We start from the raw sequence: 24,341 nt of genomic DNA on the forward strand, positions 1-24,341 counted from the left end.
TTGCTCCGGCCAAACGCTACACCCCGAATGTTTGTTTCTTCTCAACAACGAGTCTGGTATTGACTTCCTCCACGACCCTTCTAGAACGCGAACACATTCGGGCCGTCTGATTGGTCCTGGGGCAACCCAGGGGAGTCAGAGGTGAAACTCACAATAAAATAAGACAGAGGGAGACTGCCTTGCGATGCTCAAACCAAAGTTGTTCTTTAATAAAGGTTGGGGAGAACGGGGAGGGGAGAAATACAACTGAAAGGTCTCTCCGGTAACGGGTGGCTCACTGTGTCCGGCGGGGCGGCTCCTCAGACCGCCTGTGTTAATGAACAAAAGAGAGAGAGAACGATGAGTCCGGGGTTTCAATACATGCTCTCAACTTGCGCCGGGTGGCGTGCTGCCCGGGAATGGGTCCTCTTCCTTTGGGGCCAAAGAAAAGGAAGAGAGAGAGAGTCAAACATCACCTAGTATCTTCTTAGGCATCTGATCGAGGTGCTTCTCATTCTCACTCCGGTTCTTCTGAGGACTAGGTGTACCCTCTGCCTGTCTGCCCAAGCCCCCGAGTGACTGCACCTCTAATTATACCCATTTGGAGTAACGAGGGCCAGGTGGGACCAATTCCAGGTGCCAATTGGTTGCAGCACCTGGACTGGGTAATATTGGTGTTGATTCACCAGCCCCAGTTGGTGCCTGTAGAGCTGTCCATGGTGCTGACTCACCTTGGCCTGGCAAGCCCTCTGGAGCTGACCAAGGTCCTGCTCCTTCATTTGTAGCTCCCTGCTGGCCCCCTTGGTTGCCACAGTCCCAGAAACCGATGGGTTGGGCCCGAGCCAGAACACATGTAGGTAAAAATATGTTTTGAATATTGGTCATTGGTTTTGATACTCTGGTTAGAGATTATCCATTCGCTTATAACTTTGTTTTGTACAACACCGCTCGTCGCCGCAAACGACTTCTATGATGGCAGATTCAAGCTGAGGTATGTAGCCAACACATAGCATTGGGAGAATTCAGAGTCGTCAGGCAATCCCCACCCCGCCAACCCACCTCACATTAAGCCACCAAAACATCCACCTCTATCTGTTTACATACCTTTTGTGACATTTATTTTGACCGGATAGTCTCATTGAGATAACATCTCTTTTGCAAGAGATACCTGTTCAGGAAGTAGTCAGCAGCGTTACAAAATGAGTCACACCGAATACAATATCTTCGTCTAAGTTCCAGATGTGGAAATGTGTCCATGGCAACTTCTTTGAAATAGTCACCCATAGGATTCCCTCAATTACACACAATGTTAGCAGCTGGCCATCAAAGACTTGGGTTAGCTATTGCAAGTCAGCGTTATGGTTGAAGAACGCCTGTTGTTTACATGATGGTCTCTGATCTAAGAAACTCCAGTACTGCACTATTACCTCTCTACTATTCATCATTCAATGTATTGCTGGCAATCAGAACGCACGCAGTCTGTCCCCAGCTCACCCTCTCGTCCTCTGGGTCTTCAGTTCACAAGAAGGGTAATTTGATCACTTCCTGTGGGACTGTAGTGACCGTGGCATACCCTGGAGTAGGGGGCGTTCTGATTGGCCGGTGCCATTTTTCTTTGAAGTCACTGAGTTAGACTAGATACATAACCTCCAAGCGCTTAAATCCCATTTGATATGTTAAGAGGGCAAGTCACAGTTAGAGGTCCACGCAGGACAAGACCGTTCACTATGAGAGTATGAGAGTGAGATTGTAGTGGTTCAGAAGTCTTTCATGTGTTACTGACATCTAGTGTTAGCTTGTGGTAATACACAAACAAACCGAAGGGTTGCCCACTGCTACGAGACAGGATTGTACTGGTCTTTAATTTATTATGGTTTTACACTCTCTAACGTCTAAAATGTGTCCCTTTTCATCTATTCTCTCTCTCTCTCTCATTTCCTCCCTCCCTCAGGTAAAATCCTGTTCAGGCGGAGTCATGTGCGTGATGTGGCCATGAAGAGGCTACGTTTCATCGATGACTACTGCAGGGTGAGCGAGGAGGCATTACGCTCAAAACACACACACACACACACACACACACACACACACACACACACACACACACACACACACACACACACACACACACACACACACACACACACACACACACACATCCTGTCCCACTTGGGGTCCCCCCTGTCACATGTTAGGGGTCAGAGGTCAGGGGTGACAGATGGTAACCTGACACACGTGTCAGCGACACCTCAGGCGTGACGGGTGTTGTAGGGACATGTGTTGAGTCAGGGGGGTTTCCAGTTTGCACCACAATAATATGGTGTTGTTGTTTGCACATTTCTGTGCAAATACGTGATGCAATACAGTCTTGTCTCTTAACTCATCTTATCGCAGAGTTTTAAAAGCTAGCAAACCTACAACGGTCCATCTGAGGAAATGTGTTTCGAATACTTAGCTAGTCTGAAAACACATTGTCATACTTACTGGTCTCTAAGGCTTTGGTTTATTCTGGTCATGAAGTTTTAGAAAGAGATTTGACCTAGTTCTGTTTAGTTTAGAACACACAAGAACACTTCTGAGTGCCCAACAAAAGATAGACTTTAAAAAGCTACCCCCACTCTTTCAAAAGCCAGATGAAGGCTATGCCCTCAGCTGAGTATTTAATTTAACGAAAGTTTTCTACAACTCCCCCCAAAAATTAAGCCTTTGGTCATTCAACAGTCTGACTTCAAAAAAGCTCTTATCGTTTCCCCTTTGTTAAGCTTCTCTCTCGCTCTCGCTCGCTCGCTCGCGCTCTCTCTCTCTCTCTCTCTCTCTCTCTCTCTCTCTCTCTCTCTCTCTCTCTCTCTCTCTCTCTCTCTCTCTCTCTCACTCTCACTCTCTAAAAAGTGAACAGTAAACATTACACTCACACAAGTTCCAAAAGAATAAAGACATTTCAAATGTCATATTATCTCTATATACAGTGTTGTAACGATAGGCAAATAGTTAAAGTAAAAGTTTGTTCTTCACTGGTTGCCCTTTTCTTTTGGCAACAGGTCACACATCTTGCTGCTGTGATTGCACAGATAGATATGAGAGTTTATCTAAATTGGATTTGTTTTCAAATTCTTTGTGGGTCTGTGTAATCTGAGGGAAATATGTGACTCTAGTATGGTCATACATTTTGCAGGAGGTTAGTAAGTGCAGCTCAGTTTCCACCTCATTTTGTGGACAGTGTGCACATAGTCTGTCTTCCCTTTTTTTTTACCCTTTTTTCTCCCCAATTTCCTGGTTTCCAATTGGTAGTTACAGTCTTGTCTCATCGCTGCAACTCCTGTACGGACTCAGGAAAGGCGAAGCTCGAGAGCCGTGCGTCCTCCGAAACACAACCCAACCAAGCCGCACTGCTTCTTGACACAATGCCTGCTTAACCAGGAAGCTACCCGCACCAACGTGTCGGAGGAAACACCGTACACCTTGTGACCGTGTTAGCATGCACTGTTCCCGGCCCGCCACAGGAGTCGCTAGTGCTCGATGGGACAAGGACATCCCTGCCGGCCAAACCCTCCCCTAACTCGGACAATGCTGGGCCAATTGTGCGCCGCCCCATGGGTCTCCAGGTCGCGGCCCGCTGCGACAGAGCCTGGACTTGAACCCAGAATCTCTAGTGGCCCCTAGCCTGTCTTCTCTTGAGAGCCAGGTCTGCCTACAGCAACCTTTCTCAATAGCAAGGCTTCTCTCTCTCTCTCTCTCTCTCTCTCTCTCTCTCTCTCTCTCTCTCTCTCTCTCTCTCTCTCTCTCTCTCTCTCTCTCTCTCTCTCTCTCTCTCTCTCGCTCTCTCTCTCTCTCTCTCCCTCTCTCTCTCTCAAGATTTCAGCTAATAGGGAGATGTATCTGACAAAATAACTACATTATTGCAATCGTTAATCATAAGCTATTTACATGATAGAAATGTTGGTACATTTGTGGACAAACTTCTTGCTTACTCAACTTTTAAAGGTTTAAAAAAAGAAAATAGCTCATCTTTTTACTTAATATGTCTTAAAATGTGTTTATTTTTGGAGATGTGAAGAGATTGTTCTGCCTGTCTATCACTCATCATCTTCTGATCTGAACTTTACTGTTTACTTACCATTTCCTGTTTGTTGTCACAAGACAAACAACAGAAGGATAGTGATTACACAGAAGGCCCTCTCAAGGGATTGTGAGAGGCTGGAGCCAAACCATCTGTATCACTAGCTGTCTTTTAATATAATATACACTTCCTCAATAACACATGACCAGAAAATGATCATATGAGTACGGACGGGTATTTGCTCTTATCGTGAACAATGGAATATTATTCAAGTTGTGCACTGTCCCTGTGAAATAAATCCCATGAATATGATATGGATATTGTTCAACGTAAATCTCAAATATAGTACAATATGTCCACTATGTCTACCTTGTCATTGGCTCCTATTGATCTGTTCCTATAGTAGTGTGACTTAGCATGATCATTACAAATGGATGTCCATCCTCAGTGGAATAGGCTGACATATGATCTTCCATTGAATTGAAGCCAAACTCTGGGCTAAGGATTATACTGTTGTGTATTGTAAAGGTAGAACGTCAAATGGATGTTGGAATGCATCCTCCGTAGCTCATCATTCCAAGAGTTACTTTGTGTGGTGCATCGTTGTACTGTATCTTACAGAGGATGATCTCCCTCCCCTCTCTCTATCTCTCCTTCCCTCCTTCCCCTCTTCCTCCTCTCCCTCTCTTTCCTCCCTCCCTTTCTCTCAGGCTCTGGTCCGTCTCCCTCCTCAGTTGTCTCAGAGTGAGGAGGTGCTGCGCTTCTTTGAGACCAAAGCTGATGACCTCTACCCCCCAGTAGAGTGAGTATCTAAAACACACACACACACACACACACACACACACACACACACACACACACACACACACACACACACACACACACACACACACACACACACACACACACACACACACACACACACACACACAGTCTTATACAACTAACCTTGTGGGGACACACAATTCAGTCACATGAAAAATCCTATTTTCCCTATCCTCTAACCTTAACCCGGACACCTAACCTTTACCTTAACTCTAACCTAACCCTAGCTCCTAACCCTAAAACCTGAACCCTAGCTCCTAACCCTAAAACGAATCCTAGCTCCTAACCCTAAAACCTGAACCCTAGCTCCTAACCCTAAAACGAACCCTAGCTCTTAACCCTAAAATGAACCCTAGCTCCTAACCCTAAACCAAATTCTAACCCAAACACGAATTCTAACCTTAACCCTAAACCCCCTGGAAATAGCATTTGACCATATGGGGATCAACAAAATGTCCCCAGTTGGTCAAATTTTTGATCGTTTACTATAGTTAACACACGCACGCACGCACGCACGCACGCACGCACGCACGCACGCACGCACGCACACACACACACACACACACATACACACACACACTCTCAGTTCAATTCAAGGGGCTTTATTAGCATGGGAAAGCAAATGAAATGGATAAACAAAAGTAAAATAAACTATAAAAAGTGAACAGTAAATATAAGTAATTGCGAAAAAATAAATTAAATAAAATGTATCTATATCTACATTTATCAATCTATAATTCTATTTTTTGCTGAAGAACTCAGGAGCCCATGGTCTCTTTATCTCTCTCTCTCTCTCTCTCTCTCTCTCTCTCTCTCTCTCTCTCTCTCTCTCTCTCTCTCTCTCTCTCTCCCCCCAAACTGGGTCAGTATTTCGCCCTGTCTCTTTTTCAAGACTTTCTCATCCTGCTGTGCGGTGTGTCTCAGAGAGACTCAGAGAGGCTGAGGCCTCATTGTTTACGGTGTGGGTCCTTTTGAACAGAGGAAGTGGAGGCCAGGCTTTGATGCCACCAGCAGGAGGGTAGAGGGTTCACGCACTGAATCATATGGACAGAGTCTGTAGGGCTTGTAGGGCGGCCATGTTCCAAACACTAAAAGGGAACTATGGGGGTGTATACTGGGAAGAAGAGCTTCTAATGTCCTGTATATGTGGTAGATATTGGGCTGTCTATTGTGGGGTTGTGTGTGTGTGTGTGTGTGTGTGTGTGTGTGTGTGTGTGTGTGTGTGTGTGTGTGTGTGTGTGTGTGTGTGTGTGTGTGTGTGTGTGTGTGTGTGTGTGTGTGTGTGTGTGTGTGTGTGTGTGTGTGTGTGCGTGCGTGCGTGCGTGTGTGTGCGTGCGTGCGTGTTTGTGATACTATATCGTTCAACGTCTTCCTACCTTCTACACCTTTCCCATGAACTGTTGGTCTTATTGGGAAGTACTCATGGCATGTTTAACAATGTGTAATAAAAAGTGCCTTTGAACAGGGTATGGTAGTAGGTGCCAGGCGCACCGGTTTGTGTCAAGAACTTCAACGCTGCTAGTTTTTTTCCCCACGCTTAACAGTTCCCAGTGTGTTTCAAGAATGGTCCACCAACCAAAGGACATCCAGCCAACTTAACACAACTGTGGAAAGCAATGGAGTCAACATGGGCCAGCATCCCTGTGGGCACACCTTGTAGGGTCCATTCCCCGGCGAATTGAGGCTGTTCTGAGGGCAAAGGGGGGGGGGGGGGGGGGGGGGGGGGGGGGGGGGGGGCAGCTCAATATTAGGATGGTGTTCTTAATGTTTTGTACACTAACTGTACGTGACCAGGTTCCAAAGTACCCTCTTTAGAATGTTTTGGTGTGTTCCCCACTCAGCTCTTTTTCCAAGCTACAAAAAGTTCTAGCAAGCCTCTACACATTTGGGAAAAGGGAGAGAGAAGGTAGGTGTGTGTGTGTGTGTGTGTGTGTGAGTGTGTGTGTGTGTGTGAGTGTGTGTGTGTGTGTGTGTGTGTGTGTGTGTGTGTGTGTGTGTGTGTGTGTGTGTGTGTGTGTGTGTGTGTGTGTGTGTGTGTGTGTGTGTGTGTGTGTGTGTGGACAACAGTATGTGTGTGTGTGTTGGAAGGATGACAAGTTTCATACTTCTTGGAGATGTTCCTTTCCCCTCTGGGTACTTTTTAATTAGGGGAACGAAAACTGTGCTCTCCAAATTCACATTCGAAAGCTCCAAATCATTTGTAATAGACTGGTAACACACACACACAGGCAAACACACACACACACACACACATGAGGCACAGACTCCCTTGTTAGACGCTGACAGTTTTTCTCATCCATGTTTCAATTACTCCTCTTATTATTTTCCTCCCTTCCTTGCTTCTCTGCCTCTCCTCTGCCTTGCTACTCTGCCTCACCTCTGCCTTGCTTCTCTGCCTCTCCTCTGCCTCACCTCTGCCTTGCTACTCTGCCTCACCTCTGCCTTGCTTCTCTGCCTCTCCTCTGCCTCACCTCTGCCTTGCTACTCTGCCTCACCTCTGCCTTGCTTCTCTGCCTCTCCTCTGCCTCGCTTCTCTGCCTCTCCTCTGCCTTGCTTCTCTGCCTCTCTTCTGCCTTGCTACTCTGCCTCACCTCTGCCTTGCTTCTCTGCCTCACCTCTGCCTTGCTACTCTGCCTCACCTCTGCCTTGCTTCTCTGCCTCACCTCTGCCTTGCTTCGCTGCCTCACCTCTGCCTCGCTTCTCTGCCTCTCCTCTGCCTCGCTTCTCTGCCTCACCTCTGCCTTGCTTCTCTGCCTCACCTCTGCCTTGCTTCTCTGCCTCTCCTCTGCCTCACTTCTCTGCCTCTCCTCTGCCTCGCTTCTCTGCCTCTCTTCTACCTAGCTTCACTGCCTCTCCTCTGCCTTGCTTCTCTGCCTCACCTCTGCCTCGCTTCTCTGCCAGTGTCATGCGGTTGTTTAAATCCTTGCTTCTTTCACTGGAGTGAAGAAAGGATGCGACGAGAAAAGAGAGAGAGAAGAGGAGAAGACAGCAGATATAGTGACCTCTGTCTCACGGTGATTTCCTGCTGAGGCTTAATAGAGTCTCTTCCCTTCCTCCTCCCTCTTCCCTCCTCTTTTCTCTCGTTCTGTCCATCCCCAGCTCATAAATTCAAGTCTGCTTCAAATGACATGACAGCTCAAGGTTAGAAACACTATTGCCAAAGTGGTTAGGATTCGATCAACTCTCTCTCTTTCTCCCTCTCTTTCTCCCGTCTCCCCCCCCTAGCTGTATCTCTCACTGTCTTCCTATAGCTCCATTCATCGCTCTCTCCATCTTTCTCTCACTTCATTGTCTCTCTCTTTCTCTCTCTCACTCTCTCGCGCTCTCTCTCTCTCTCCCGATGCTACCTCCCTCCTTCTTTGTATTCTCTATGACATGAGTGGTGCGGTCTATTTTGGTATGTAAAGACAACACATTAATCATGTAGTCCAGAGACTAGTCGGAGAAGATGAAGTCACATATCTCCATCAATAATACACACATGCACCCTGTGCCCTCAGTGCTCTCTCTCTCTCTCTCTCTCTCTCTCTCTCTCTCTCTCTCTCTCTCTCTCTCTCTCTCTCTCTCTCTCTCTCTCTCTCTCTCTCTCTCTCTCTCTCTCTCTCTCTCTCTCTCTCTCTCTCTCTCTCTCTCTCTCTCTCTCTCTCTCTCTCTCTCTCTCTCTCTCTCTCTCTCTCTCTCTCTCTCTCTCTCTCTCTCTCTCTCTCTCTCTCTCTCTCTCTCTCTCTCTCTCTCTCTCTCTCTCTCTCTCATTGCATTGCATTGCATTGCATTGCATTGCATTGCTCTTGGCCAGTCCTCATCTCTAAAGCCTGGCAAAGATTGTGACTCCATTATAGCATCAATATGTATGATAATGGACATGGAAAGTGGGGTAGACTAAATGGACATGCTAAGCTTGTTCCTGTCTATTGTAACAATGGAAAGTAATGGTGGAGGTGCATTTTATCCATCTCTCATGTACTATTCTAGCACTCACACATTACATAGTGGTGGTGCATTGCATCCAGAAAGCCTGCATCCTAAATGGCACACTATTCCTTATCGCCTCTGCAGAAAATGTGTGCACTATATAGGGAATAGGGTGCCATTTGAGATGCAGACATTGACTATTCTAGCAGTTACACATAATGATTCAGAAGTAGATTTCTGTCTGGGGGGAAATTGGATGGGCTTTCATCTTGGTTCCTTCCCTTCACATCCGCTAAATGGAAACGAATTAGAGGACATTTAGCAGTGAGATTGGCCACTGATTTACTACCATGATTAGTGTGTGTGTGGTAGGGGGGAGGGGGCAGTGTGTCTGTTGTGTGTGTGTGTGTGTGTGTGTGTGTGTGTGTGTGTGTGTGTGTGTGTGTGTCTGTTGTGTGTGTGTGTGTGTGTGTGCGTGTGTGTGTGTGTGTGTGTGTGTGTGTGTGTGTGTGTGTGTGTGTGTGTGTGTGTGTTGAATAGTAATTAACTAGGAAGTCGGGGTACGACGGGAAAATGCTGTTTATAGAGTTGCAATTTCCCGAATATAACTCTTCAGAAATTTTATTATCTTATCGATTACAGTCTTCTATTAATGTAGTATTACCTCATCAGTCTCATTCCTGGACGTAGCAAACCCTTGGATATCTGCACGAACCCTAGCATCATAAATCATGAATCAGCAATATACAAATTGGCTTAAATATTTATTTACTAACTAATCACAGAATTGCATAAACACACACACAATAGGTCATACATTGGTTACTAACATGATACCAAGAAAAAGTCCCTAGTGGACGAAACCGATATGATGGCTAGGTAGACAAAGGAAAGGGGTGGGGACAGATAAGAAAGAGCGGGAGAACAGAATGGACCCACTACGTACATACAATACGTTCATCGTAAATATGGACCCTAACAACCGCTCATTTTGGATTTTATAAATGCAATTTACGAGTGTATGCCTTTGTCGTCCCTCTCTGTGACCGCCGGTCCGTCTGCTGGATAGATTGTCGACAGAAAGTCTCTGGTTTGTCCACCAGAGAGCAAAGTCTTACGTAGTTGTAGGTTTTTATAATAGATACGTCAGAGTACTATTCAGAAATGTTCTTCGAGCGGATGCGTTTACCAGACTAAAGTATTTAAACAGCTGCAGCCTGGTCTTTAGTTTGTAGATTTCTTCACCATTTCAGCGTAGGGATGATCTCCACGTTCTCTGTGTCACGTTCGTCGTCCTCCTCATCTGAGGAGGAGTAGTAAGAAGGATCGGAGGACCAAAATGCAGCGTGGTAAGTATCCATTTTAATTAGAATACTTGAAACAAACAAACAAAATAACGAATCAACGAACAGACACAAAACAGTCCCGTATAGTGAACAAACACAGGAACATAGTAACAGGAACAATCACCCACACCCCACAATCCAAAACAGGCTACCTAAATATGGTTCCCAATCAGAGACAACGACTAACACCTGCCTCCGATTGAGAACCATATCAGGCCAAACACATAGAAATAGACAAACTAGACATACAACATAGAATGCCCACTCAGATCACACCCTGACCAAACAAAACATAGAAACATACAAAGCAAACTATGGTCAGGGCGTGACACTCTGGTCTTGTCCTTTTGTAGAGTTGTAGTTTAAACCATTTTGCAACATCCGGCTCGCGCCTTAGTCTGCTTGGTCTATAGAGTGATAGCCATTCCAACGCGGGGACCTCGTCCCTGTGTTCTCTTGACTATATTTAAATTGCCAACCATTTCAACATGTTACGACAGAGCCATGTTTTCTGATCTCAATGGTTGATTATTCAGGTCACAGCTAGAACCACTTCACACACCGGCAGCAACCGGCATGTTTTGGTCTAATGTACATTTTGTCGGAAGTGGTTTTAGAAAAGGGGGCGTACCATGACGCCGATGTAAATGTCTGTGCTCAGGGGGGGGGGGGGGGGGTGGTCACTGACTAGTTAAAACTTTATATGAAAAACCATTCTCTCATTTAGAAGGCTAACATCACATTTCATCTTCTCACAAATAGTTTCATATTTAATCATATACGTTCAACAATATTTAGATGTAAATCTAGTAACTGGGAAATATACACATTCAGAGAAACAGTTATATTGTTCTGCTGTGGTAGTTACATTACAAATTAGTAAGGAATTCGACATGATTGTTCTTTAAGTACCCAAAGACAATTTCAATTTTTTGGAATAGAGAAATATTGTTACATTATTCAACCTTTTGAGGTTACCGTATTGCAAAGTCTTTCTCTGTGGTAAGAAAGGGATTCTCAACTTTCATTTTGGCAGAGTGGGGAAAAGAGTTTGGTATTTATGACCGCCATAAACCTGTGGTGGGAGGGAGAGAGAGGGGGGGGGTGGGGCTATGATACTCACCCAAAAGGGGAATGTCATGACAGTGTGTTGTGTATCCATTTTTCCATTGTCCTCATCTGTTCCAAAAGAGAGAGAGAAAGACCCATGGAGAGATAGATAGATAAAAAATAAAATAAAATTTTATTTGTCATGTGCGCCGAATACAACAGCAACCTTACAGTGAAATGCTTACTTACAAGCCCTTAAGAGACAATGCTTTAAGAATTTTAAGAAAAAAAAGTGTTGTGTAAAGAATTGAAAATAAAGTAACAAATAATTAAACAGCAGCAGTAAAATAACAATAGCGAGGCTATATACAAGGGGTACTGGTACAGAGTCAACGTGCGGGGGCACCGGTTAGTCGAGGTAATTGAGGTAATATGTTCATGTAGGTTGAGTTAAAGTGACTATGCATAGATAATAAACAGAGAGTAGCAGCAGCGTAAAAGAGGGGTCTGGGTAGCCCTTTGATTAGCTGTTCAGGAGTCTTATGGCTTGGGGGTAGAAGCTTTTAAGAAGCCTTTTGGACCTAGACTTGGCGCTCCGGTACCGCTTGCTGTGTGGTAGCAGAAAGAACAGTTTATGACTACGGTGGCTGGAGTCTTTGACAATTTGTAGGGCCTTCCACCTGGTATAGGGGTCCTGGATGGCAGGAAGCTTAGCCCTAGTGATGTACTTAGCCGTACGCACTACACTCCGTACGCACACTCACTATACTCTAGTGACCTGTGGTCGGAGGCCGAGCAGTTGCCATACCGGGCAGTGATGCAACCAGTCAGGATGCTCTCGATGGTGCAGCTGTAGAAACTTTTGAGGATCTAAGGACCCACGGCAAATCTTTTCAGTCCTGAGGGGAAATAGGCTTTGTCGTGCCCTCTTCACGATTGTCTTAGTGTGTTTGGACTTCTTGACACAATGCCCACTTAATCCGGAAGCCACCCGCACCAATGTGTTGGAGGAAACACCGTACACCTGGCGACCGTGTCTGCGTGCACTGTTCCCGGCCCGCCACAGGAGTCACTTGTGCGCGATGAGACAAGGACATCCCTGCCGGCCAAACCCTCCCCTAACCCGGACGACGCTGGACCAATTGTGCGCCACCCCATGGGTCTCTGCCGGCTGCGGGAGAGCCTGGACTCGAACCCAGAATCTCTAGTGGCACAGCTAGCACTGCGATGCAGTGCCTTAGACGACTACGCCACTCGGGAGGCTCGGAAAGGGCAGTGTTGAGTGCAATATTGATTGCATCGTCTGCGGATGTGTTGGGGCGGTATGCACATTGGAGTGGGTCTAGGGTTTCTAAGATAATGGTGTTGTTGTGAGCCATGACCAGCCTTTCAAAGCACTTCATGACTACAGACGTGAGTGCTACGGTCGTTAATCATTTAGGCAGGTTACCTTAGTGTTCTTGGGCACAGGGACTATGGTGGTCTGCTTGAAACATGCTGTTATTACAGACTCAGTCAGGGACAGGTTGAAAATGTCAGTGAAGACACTTGCCAGTTGATCAGTGCATGCTTGGAGTACACGTCTTGGTAATCCGTCTGACCCTCCGACCTTGTGAATGTTGACCTGTTCAAAGGTCTTACTCACATCGGCTATGGAGAGCGTGATCACACAGTTGTCCGGAACAGCTGATGCTCTCATGCGTGCTTCAGTGTTACTTGCCTCAAAGCGAGCATAGAAGTAATTTAGCTCGTCTGGTACGCTCGTGTCACTGGGCAGCTCGCGGCTATTCCTCCCTTTGTAGTCTGCAAGCCCTGCCACATCCGACGAGCGTCGTAGCCGGTGTAGTACGATTCAATCTTAGTCCTCTATGGAAGCTTTGTCTGTTGGATGGTTTGTCGGAGGGCATAGCGGGATTTCTTATAAGCTTCCGAGTTAGAGTCCCGCTCCTTGAAAGAGGCAGCTCTACCCTTTAGCTCAGTGTGGATGTTGCCTGTAATCCATGGCTTCTGGTTGGGGTATGTACGTACAGTCACTGTGGGGACGACGTCATCAATGCACTTATTGATGAAGCCATTGACTGATGTGGTGTACTCCTCAATGCCATCGGAAGAATCCCAGAACATGTTCCAGTCTGTGCTAGCAAAACAGTCCTGTAGCTTAGAATCTGTTTCATCTTACCCTTTTCTTATTGACCGAGTCACTGGTGCTTCCTGCTTTAGTTTTTGCTTGTAAGCAGGAATCAGGAGGATAGAATTATGGTCAGATAGTGTGGTCTGAAGCTTATCGTGAGATACTCTACCTCAGGCGAGCAAAACCTTGAAACTTCCTTAGATTTCGTGCACCAGCAACCAGTTGTTTATAAATATACATAGACCGCCACCGCTTGTCTTACCAGAGGTCGCTGTTCTTGATAGAACTTGTATGTATGTGCACTCTTGTACCTGTGTATAATATGGGAGCAGTCTGTCTCTGACTGTGACTACCAGACCATACAACATATCCTCCCTCCCACCTCCTGCTCCGTTGTCCCAACTCCCTCTCTTACCTCAGTCAGTGATCTCTCCACCTCTCTCCACCTCCCCCTGTGCCTCCCTCGGGGCTGCCTGTGTAACAGATAGGCCAGTTGAAGTAACAGATAGGCCAGTTGAAGCAGCAGGCTAACAGCTCCAGCTAACAGCTTTACCCACTCAACCCTGATGGAAAAGCTACTACTCCCTGCCCCCTGTAATCAATACTGGTCTACCCAGAGTATTGGGAGGCCCATAGCATTGTATCCAAAGTGATATGCTCTGTTTCAGCTTCCGAAACAGTGGCAAAACCACTCTGAACCTAGCCTGGCATACAAACTGATATATATGTGTGTGTGTGTCGGAGCGTATGGCCCTCCTACTGTTTGTGTTGATTTTCAAACGGAGCACACACACACACACACACACACACACACACACACACACACACACACACACAGACACACAGACAGACAGACAGACAGACAGACAGACAGACAGACAGACAGACAGACAGACAGACAGACAGACAGACAGACAGACAGACAGACAGACAGACAGACAGACAGACAGACAGACAGACAGAACAGGCAGCTGACATGTCATCCTAATACTGAGGGTTGGGCTCAGTAACAGTACAGTTCAGCACTGGGACCTACGGTGTCTGTGTGTGTTAGCACAGATGTGTGTGTGTGTGTGTGTGTGTGTGTGTGTGTGCGCGCGCGCATGAGTATGATGAATAGTCTCAGTCAGTGCAGCAGTCAGTGTGGTGAAATGTGTCCACCTCATCAGTTACTGTAAAAGGAGAGGAAAGGATGAGGAGGAGGGTTAGGAGTGGGGTGAAGAGGGACCCTAGGGAGAGTATGGGGCTCAGGGGTGGATGATTGATGGTGTAGAGTTAGCTCTTGAGCTTGACAGTCTAGACAAGAACACTGTCTCACATTGTTGTCGAGCACCCCCTTTCCTTTGTTTGCTGAAGCGTGGAGGTCCACCTGAACACTGTCTCACATTGTCTCATAAAGCATAACAAAAATAGGCAAACTGCTGTTAGAATACACAGTAAAACACAAATACATCCTTTTTATGCTCAATAGGGTAACACTTTATAGTAACTTTCATTAACAAGCCATGAATAATATCATTGATGAGGCATGTGTTGGTTATTAGTAACACCAGATTGAATGGCACACTTTTTATACTGTACTTTCCTTCCTATAGTACCCTCTGCTACTCCTGTAGTACACTCTGTTACTCCTACAGTACCCTCTGTTACTCCTATAGTATCCTCTGCTACTCCTATAGTACCCTCTGTTACTCCTGCAGTACCCTCTGTTACTCCTATAATACCCTCTGTTACTCCTATAGTACCCTCTGTTACTCCTATAGTACCCTATGTTACTCCTATAATACCCTTTGCGACTCCTATAGTACAGTATGTTACTCCTATAGTATCCTCTGCTACTCCTATAGTACCCTATGTTACTCCTATAATACCCTATGTTACTCCTACAGTACCCTCTGCTACTCCTATAGTACCCTCTGCTACTCCTATAGTACCCTATGTTACTCCTATAGTACCCTCTGCTACTCCTATAGTACCATATGTTACTCCTATAGTACCCTCTGCGACTCCTGCATTACAGTGTGTTACTCCTATAGTATCCACTGCTACTCCTATAGTACCATTTGTTACTCCTATAATACCCTTTGCGACTCCTATAGTACAGTATGTTACTCCTATAGTATCCTCTGCTACTCCTATAATACCCTATGTTACTCCTACAGTACTCTCTGTTACTCCTACACTACCCTCTGCTACTCCTATAGTACCCTATGTTACTCCTACAGTACCCTATGTTACTCCTACAGTACCCTATGTTACTCCTACAGTACCCTCTGCTACTCCTATAGTGCCCTCTGCTACTCCTATATTACCATATGTTACTCCTATAGTACCCTCTGCGACTCCTACATTACAGTCTGTTACTCCTATAGTACCCTCTGCTACTCCTATAGTACCATATGTTACTCCTATAGTACCCTATGCGGCTCCTATAGTACAGTATGTTACTCCTATAGTATCCTCTGCTACTCCCAATGTACCCTATGTTACCTCTATAATACCATATGTTACTCCTACACTACCATATGCGACTCATATAGTACCATATGTTACTCCTATAGTACCCTCTGCGACTCCTACATTACAGTCTGTTACTCCTATAGTACCCTCTGCTACTCCTATAGTACCATATGTTACTCCTATAGTACCCTATGCGACTCCTATAGTACAGTATGTTACTCCTATAGTATCCTCTGCTACTCCTATAGTACCCTATGTTACTCATATAGCGCCCTCTGCGACTCCTACATTACAGTCTGTTACTCCTACAGTACCCTCTGTTACTCCTATAGTACAGTATGTTACTCCTATAGTATCCTCTGCTACTTCTATAGTACCCTATGTTACTCCTACAGTACTCTCTGTTACTCCTACACTACCTCTGCTACTCCTATAGTACCCTATGTTACTCATATAGCGCCCTCTGCGACTCCTACATTACAGTCTGTTACTCCTACAGTACCCTCTGTTACTCCTATAGTACCCTCTGTTATTCCTATAGTACCCTATTTTACTCCTATATTACCATATGTGACTTCTATAGTACAGTATGTTACTCCTATAGTATCCTCTGCTACTCCGATAGTACCCTATGTTACTCCTTTAGTATCCTCTGTTACTCCTATAGTACCCTCTGCTACGCCTATAGTACCCTATGCTACTCCTATAATACCCTCTGCGACTCCTATAGTACAGTATGTCACTCCTATAGTATCATCTGCTACTCCTATAGTATCCTCTGTTACTCCTACCGTACCCTCTGTTACTCCTATAATACCCAATTTTACTCCTATAATACCGTCTGCTACTCCTACAGTACCCTATGTTACTCCTATGGTATCCTCTGCTATGCCTATAGTATCCTCTGCTACTCCTACAGTACTCTCTGTTACTCCTATAGTATCCTCTGCTACTCATATAGTGACCTCTGCTACACCTATAGTGCCCTCTGCTACTCCTACAGTACAGTCTGTTACTCCTATAGTACCCTCTGCTACTCCTATAGTACCCTATGTTACTCCTATAGTACCCTATGCGACTCCTATAGTATCATCTGATACTCCTATAATATCCTCTGCTACTCATATAGTACTCTCTGCTACTCATATAGTACCCTATTTTCTCCTATAATACCCTCTGTTACACCTACAGTACCCTATGTTACTCTGACAGTACCATCTGTTACTTCTACAGTACCCTCTGCTACTCCTATAGTAGCCTATGTTACTCCTATAGTATCCTCTGCTACTCCTATAGTACCATATGTTACTCCTATAATACCATATGTTACTCCTACAGTGCTCTCTGTTACTCCTACACTACCCTCTGCTATTCCTATAGTACCCTATGTTACTCCTATAGTACCCTCTGTTGCTCCTATAGTACCCTCTGCTACTCCTATAGTACCATATGTTACTCCTATAGTACCCTATGCGGCTCCTATAGTACAGTATGTTACTCCTATAGTATCCTCTGCTACTCCTATAGTACCCTATGTTACTCCTATAATACCCTATGTTACTCCTACAGTACTCTCTGTTACTCCTACACTACCATATGCTACTCCTATAGTACCCTATGTTACTCCTATAGTACCCTCTGCGACTCCTACATTACAGTCTGTTACTCCTATAGTACCCTCTGATACTCCTATAGTACCATATGTTACTCCTATAGTACCCTATGCGACTCCTATAGTACAGGATGTTACTCCTATAGTATCCTCTGCTACTCCTATAGTACCCTATGTTACTCCTATAATACCCTATGTTACTCCTACAGTACTCTCTGTTACTCCTACACTACCATATGCTACTCCTATAGTACCCTATGTTACTCCTATAGTACCCTCTGCGACTCCTACATTACAGTATGTTACTCCTATAGTACCCTCTGATACTCCTATAGTACCATATGTTACTCCTATAGTACCCTATGCGACTCATATAGTACAGGATGTTACTCCTATAGTATCCTCTGCTACTCCTATAGTACCCTATGTTACTCCTATAATACCCTATGTTACTCCTACAGTACTCTCTGTTACTCCTACACTACCGCCTGCTACTCCTATAGTACCCTATGTTACTCATATAGTACCCTCTGCGACTCCTACATTACAGTCTGTTACTCCTATAGTACCCTCTGTTATTCCTATAGTACCCTATTTTACTCCTATACTACCCTATGTGACTTCTATAGTACAGTATGTTACTCCTATAGTATCCTCTGCTTCTCCTATAGTACCCTATGTTACTCCTTTAGTATCCTCTGCTACTCCTATAGTACCCTCTGCTACGCCTATAGTACCCTATGTTACTCCTATAATACCCTCTGTGACTCCTATAGTACAGTATGTTACTACTATAGTATCGTCTGCTACTCCTATAGTATCCTCTGTTACTCCTACCGTACCCTCTGTTACTACTATAATACCCAATTTTACTCCTATAATACCGTCTGCTACTCTTACAGTACCATATGTTACTCCTATGGTATCCTCTGCTATGCCTATAGTATCCTCTGCGACTCCTACAGTACTCTCTGTTACTCCTATAGTATCCTCTGCTACTCATATAGTGCCCTCTGCTACTCCTATAGTGCCCTCTGCTACTCCTACAGTACTCTCTGTTACTCCTATATTACCCTCTGCTACTCCTATAGTACCCTATGTTACTCCTATAGTAGCCTCTGCTACTCCTATAGTACCCTATGTTACTCCTATAATACCCTCTGTTACTCCTACAGTACCCTCTGTTTCTCTGACAGCACCCTCTGTTACTTCTACAGTACCCTCTGCTACTCCTATAGTAGCCTATGTTACTTCTATAGTATCCTCTGTTACTCCTACAGCACCCTCTGTTACTCCTATAATACCCAATTTTACTCCTATAATACCGTCTGCCACTCCTACAGTACCCTGTGTTACTCCTATAGTATCCTCTGCTACTCCTACAGTACTCTCTGTTACTCCTATGGTATCCTCTGCTACTCATATAGTGCCCGTCTGCTACTCCTATAGTGCCCTCTGTTACTCCTACAGTACTCTCTGTTACTCCTATATTACCCTCTGCTACTCCTACAGTACCCTCTGTTACTCCTATAGTATCCTCTGCTACTCCTATAATATAATCTGCTACTCCTATAGTACCCCCTGCTACTCCTATAGTACCATATGTTACTCCTATAATACCCTATGTTACTCCTACAGTACCCTCTGTTACTCTTACAGTACCCGCTGTTACTTCTACAGTACCCTCTGCTACTTCTATAGTATCCTCTGCTACTCCTATAGTACCCTCTGTTACTCCTACAGTACCCTCTGTTACTCCTATAGTATCCTCTGCTACTCCTAATGTACCCTCTGCTACTCCTATAATACCCTCTGTTACTCGTTACGTACCCTCTGTTACTCCTATAGTACCCTCTGCTACTCCTATAGTACCCTCTGCTACTCCTACACTACAGTCTGTTAGTCCTGTAGTACCCTCTGCTACTCCGAAAGTACCCTCTGTTACTCATACAGTACAGACTGTTAGTCCTGTAGTACCCGCTGTTACTCCTATAGTACCCTCTGCTACTCCTATAGTACCCTCTGCTACTCCTACAGTCCAGTCTGTTAGTCCTGTAGTACCCTCTGCTACTCCTTTGGTACCCTCTTTTACTCCTATAGTACCCTCTGATACTCCTATAGTACCATATGTTACTCCTATAGTACCCTATGCGACTCATATAGTACAGGATGTTACTCCTATAGTATCCTCTGCTACTCCTATAGTACCCTATGTTACTCCTATAATACCCTATGTTACTCCTACAGTACTCTCTGTTACTCCTACACTACCGCCTGCTACTCCTATAGTACCCTATGTTACTCATATAGTACCCTCTGCGACTCCTACATTACAGTCTGTTACTCCTATAGTACCCTCTGTTATTCCTATAGTACCCTATTTTACTCCTATACTACCCTATGTGACTTCTATAGTACAGTATGTTACTCCTATAGTATCCTCTGCTTCTCCTATAGTACCCTATGTTACTCCTTTAGTATCCTCTGCTACTCCTATAGTACCCTCTGCTACGCCTATAGTACCCTATGTTACTCCTATAATACCCTCTGTGACTCCTATAGTACAGTATGTTACTACTATAGTATCGTCTGCTACTCCTATAGTATCCGCTGTTACTCCTACCGTACCCTCTGTTACTACTATAATACCCAATTTTACTCCTATAATACCGTCTGCTACTCTTACAGTACCATATGTTACTCCTATGGTATCCTCTGCTATGCCTATAGTATCCTCTGCTACTCCTACAGTACTCTCTGTTACTCCTATAGTATCCTCTGCTACTCATATAGTGCCCTCTGCTACTCCTATAGTGCCCTCTGCTACTCCTACAGTACTCTCTGTTACTCCTATATTACCCTCTACTACTCCTATAGTACCCTATGTTACTCCTATAGTAGCCTCTGCTACTCCTATAGTACCCTATGTTACTCCTATAATACCCTCTGTTACTCCTACAGTACCCTCTGTTTCTCTGACAGCACCCTCTGTTACTTCTACAGTACCCTCTGCTACTCCTATAGTAGCCTATGTTACTTCTATAGTATCCTCTGTTACTCCTACAGCACCCTCTGTTACTCCTATAATACCCAATTTTACTCCTATAATACCGTCTGCCACTCCTACAGTACCCTGTGTTACTCCTATAGTATCCTCTGCTACTCCTACAGTACTCTCTGTTACTCCTATGGTATCCTCTGCTACTCATATAGTGCCCGTCTGCTACTCCTATAGTGCCCTCTGTTACTCCTACAGTACTCTCTGTTACTCCTATATTACCCTCTGCTACTCCTACAGTACCCTCTGTTACTCCTATAGTATCCTCTGCTACTCCTATAATATAATCTGCTACTCCTATAGTACCCCCTGCTACTCCTATAGTACCATATGTTACTCCTATAATACCCTATGTTACTCCTACAGTACCCTCTGTTACTCTTACAGTACCCGCTGTTACTTCTACAGTACCCTCTGCTACTTCTATAGTATCCTCTGCTACTCCTATAGTACCCTCTGTTACTCCTACAGTACCCTCTGTTACTCCTATAGTATCCTCTGCTACTCCTAATGTACCCTCTGCTACTCCTATAATACCCTCTGTTACTCGTTACGTACCCTCTGTTACTCCTATAGTACCCTCTGCTACTCCTATAGTACCCTCTGCTACTCCTACACTACAGTCTGTTAGTCCTGTAGTACCCTCTGCTACTCCGAAAGTACCCTCTGTTACTCATACAGTACAGACTGTTAGTCCTGTAGTACCCGCTGTTACTCCTATAGTACCCTCTGCTACTCCTATAGTACCCTCTGCTACTCCTACAGTCCAGTCTGTTAGTCCTGTAGTACCCTCTGCTACTCCTTTGGTACCCTCTTTTACTCCTGTAGTACCCTCTGCTACTCCTATAATACCCTCTGTTACTCCAATAGTACCCTCTGTTACTCCTATAGTACCCTCTTTTACTCCTACAGTACCCTCTGCTACTCCTATAGTACCTTGCCTACCAGGCTGGTAGTGTTAGGACTGGAACAAGACTACTCCTGTAGCTGTTTCAAACTGAGTCAAGAGAATGAGTCAAACCTTTCCAAAGGGCACGGCTGCTAAGGTAGATTGAAATCTCAGACCATGATCTGATTCCACTGCGGCCATGTGTCTCTGTACAGTAAAAATCAATCCCACCAATCACATCTTGAAAAGGGCAGACCTTGAGGGATCCGGATCAGTTACAGTCTGTGTGTGAGGTGCAGGGATATAACACCATTGTAAATACAACCTATATTTATGTTTATTTATTTTCCCTTTTGTGTTTTAACTATTTGCACATCATTACAACACTGTATACAGACATATGACATTTGAAATGTCTTTATTCTTTTGGAACTTTTGTAAGTGTAATGTTTACTGTTCATTTTATTGTTTATTTCACTTCTGTTTATTATCTATTTCACTTGCTTTGGCAATGTAAACATATGTTTCCCATGCCAATAAATCCCCTTAAATTGACATTGAAATTGATATTAGGGACATCTGCCTGTGAATGGGAGTACTGCAACAGAGAGACAAATTCAAGGCTGATGTCATTGATGTGCCCTGGAATAGCTCAACTTGGTTTTCAAATGAGAGTTCTTCATCTTTTATGTCTTAAATGAGATGTACATTCTTTGTATGTCAAGTCTTTCTCTGTGTAGCGTCACATGCTGACCAGACCGGACACGTCGCGTGCGCGAGCGTCGCGAAATAAATGTAGAAATCCATGTTATTCAATTATTGCACCCACACTGCTCGCGCGCACCAACAAGCGTCTGTGACGCCAAGGGCTAAAATAGAACTCCTTTCTATTTCTGATGCAGATCGCGCTGGAAATCCTGCCTCTCCCATCTCCTCATTGGTTTATAGAAGCAGGTACCCACGTGCCATCTCCTCATTGGTTTACAGAAGCAGGTACCCACGTGCCATCTCCTCATTGGTTATACCCATGTGGGTGATTGAAAGACGAACTTTGTTGCCGGTTGTCGTGGTAATACTATGAAAGTATAGATGCCGATCACCATATAAGTTCAAAGATGAAAAAGCCTGGAAGGAGGAGAGATGACTAGAAACGATTCGGTTGGCCGTTTTATGTGTGGATTAATTGTCGGAGTAGAGGACCTTGTGCATTCCAGGTAAAATAACAACTCAATGTTTATATCCCAGGACAAATTAGCTAGCAACAGCAAGCTAGCTAAATAGGACAAATTAGCTAGCAAGTGCAAGCTAACTAGCTAAATTGCCATACATGTTTAATGCTTTTCGACCTGTCCCCAAATTAATGTCATTGGTTCAGAGTTTGTTTTGCTATTTTAACCTGCGTGTCGTGATCGCGTTTGGTGTAGGGGGACAAAATACATTTATGCACGATAGCGCACGATGGCGCACGCGCACAGCCGGTTTGGGTTCCGTGTCAGCCTATTTTTCAGTCTTTACCTATTACACACCAACACAGCAGTGTCAAAGCTTCAAAACATGTGCAGTTTATTTGTTGATCCTTCTCTGCACAAATTAACTTGAAATATATGCTTGTGAGCTTGTGTTTCACCTGGAATCAACAACCAACACATTAAAGACATCTTGAAGCTTCCCTTTTAAGCATTTCCCTCAAGTACAGCAGCATGGTCATGTTCATTCCAAAAACTCACCACGAGGTGGCGTTTGGCCCCATCTGGAAACAGCTGTCTAGACCCAGATCAGCTGGAATACAGTGCAGACTGCAGGGCTGCAGCCAGTGACCCTGTGGCTCCAAACTACAGTAGGGAGAGAAGTGTCCCAGGGGGCTTTCCGTCAGAGATAAATGTGTCCACTGTCTGGTATTTTTCTGTCATTTTTTCCCCTGTCGTTTTTTTTCTCTTTGTCATTATTTATGTAAATTTTGGCCCCGGGCTGTTCCTGTGAGAGATAGATTTCCAGACAAGATTCCTTGTCTTTCTGATCGTTTTTAAGACTCTCTCTCTCTTTTCCTCTGTCTGACATGGGAGGAATTTTCACACTTTCTTTTAGCTGTGATTTAAATTGTGGATGAATTTGAATGGAATGGGTATTTCCACAGCACCTGTATCAGTGCTCAAACTAGGCTAGACAGTACAGTATTGTTCATCAATAGATGCACTTAGAATATTGTATTATAATCCCTGTCTGACTGTATGAAGGATGAACATTTTTATACTCTTCAGTTGAATGTCAAGATAATTATCATACTATCAAATCACATTTGGTTGGTCACATACACATATTTAGCAGATGTTATTGCGGGTGTAGCGAAATACATGTACAAAGTTGCTTTGGAGCTAAATATGCTAAATGTGTCAGCACTATCTGACATCATCGTTGCTCAGAACTCACATTGTTCATCACCTTCTTGTAAATAACAACTACAATTCCCTTTGAGTGACAGTGGTCCCAGTCTTCAGTCTTCTTATCAGATTATAACTGAGATAAGTCATGGACTCAAGTGATTGGTCAGCTGTTGGGGCCTCTCCGCAGGCTATGAGCTAAGTAGCATTGTGTTGTCCCTAGTGATGGTGTAAGTCTCCAATCAACAGACTGGGCTTTTTTTTGGCTAATTAGAAAGAAGGGATGGGGTGTGGGTTAGGGGAGGGGGGTAATTGTGTGTGTGTGTGTTTGTGGGGGGGTAATTGATTATCTGTACCATTTTAGGGGAGGGTTGCTAGTGGGCAGAAGGAGCTTGAGCCTTGGCCCAATAATTAGGGGGGAGGGGAGAGTTGAGTGGTGGTGATATGGTACTCCTCAGGGATTTAGGGTTCAGGTTAGGGGGGGCTAAGGGGGCTGAGGTTCAGATTGGGTTTACTGAGCGAGAGAGAGAGAGAGAGAGGTCTCTATTCCTTTGACACTTTTGTGAGTGTAATGTTTACTGTTCATTTTTGATTGTTCATTTCACTTTTGTTTATGATCTATTTAACTTGCTTTGGCAATGTAAACA

At 44.6% G+C, this 24,341-nt stretch overlaps 1 protein-coding gene across 2 annotated transcripts in view; it reads left to right on the plus strand.

Moving 5' to 3' along the window:
* Positions 1-24,341, plus strand: part of LOC120032833 (SH3 and PX domain-containing protein 2A-like) — a 124,841-nt gene that overhangs the window by 40,259 nt on the left and 60,241 nt on the right. For both annotated transcript variants that reach the window (XM_038979035.1, XM_038979036.1), the window contains exons 4-5: positions 1,931-2,007; positions 4,744-4,835. In XM_038979035.1, coding sequence (XP_038834963.1) covers positions 1,931-2,007; positions 4,744-4,835 — 169 coding nt within the window. The remainder of the gene's footprint in view (positions 1-1,930; positions 2,008-4,743; positions 4,836-24,341) is intronic.

This window comes from Salvelinus namaycush, chromosome 39 (assembly GCF_016432855.1).
Source record: "Salvelinus namaycush isolate Seneca chromosome 39, SaNama_1.0, whole genome shotgun sequence".
NCBI lineage: Eukaryota > Metazoa > Chordata > Actinopteri > Salmoniformes > Salmonidae > Salvelinus > Salvelinus namaycush.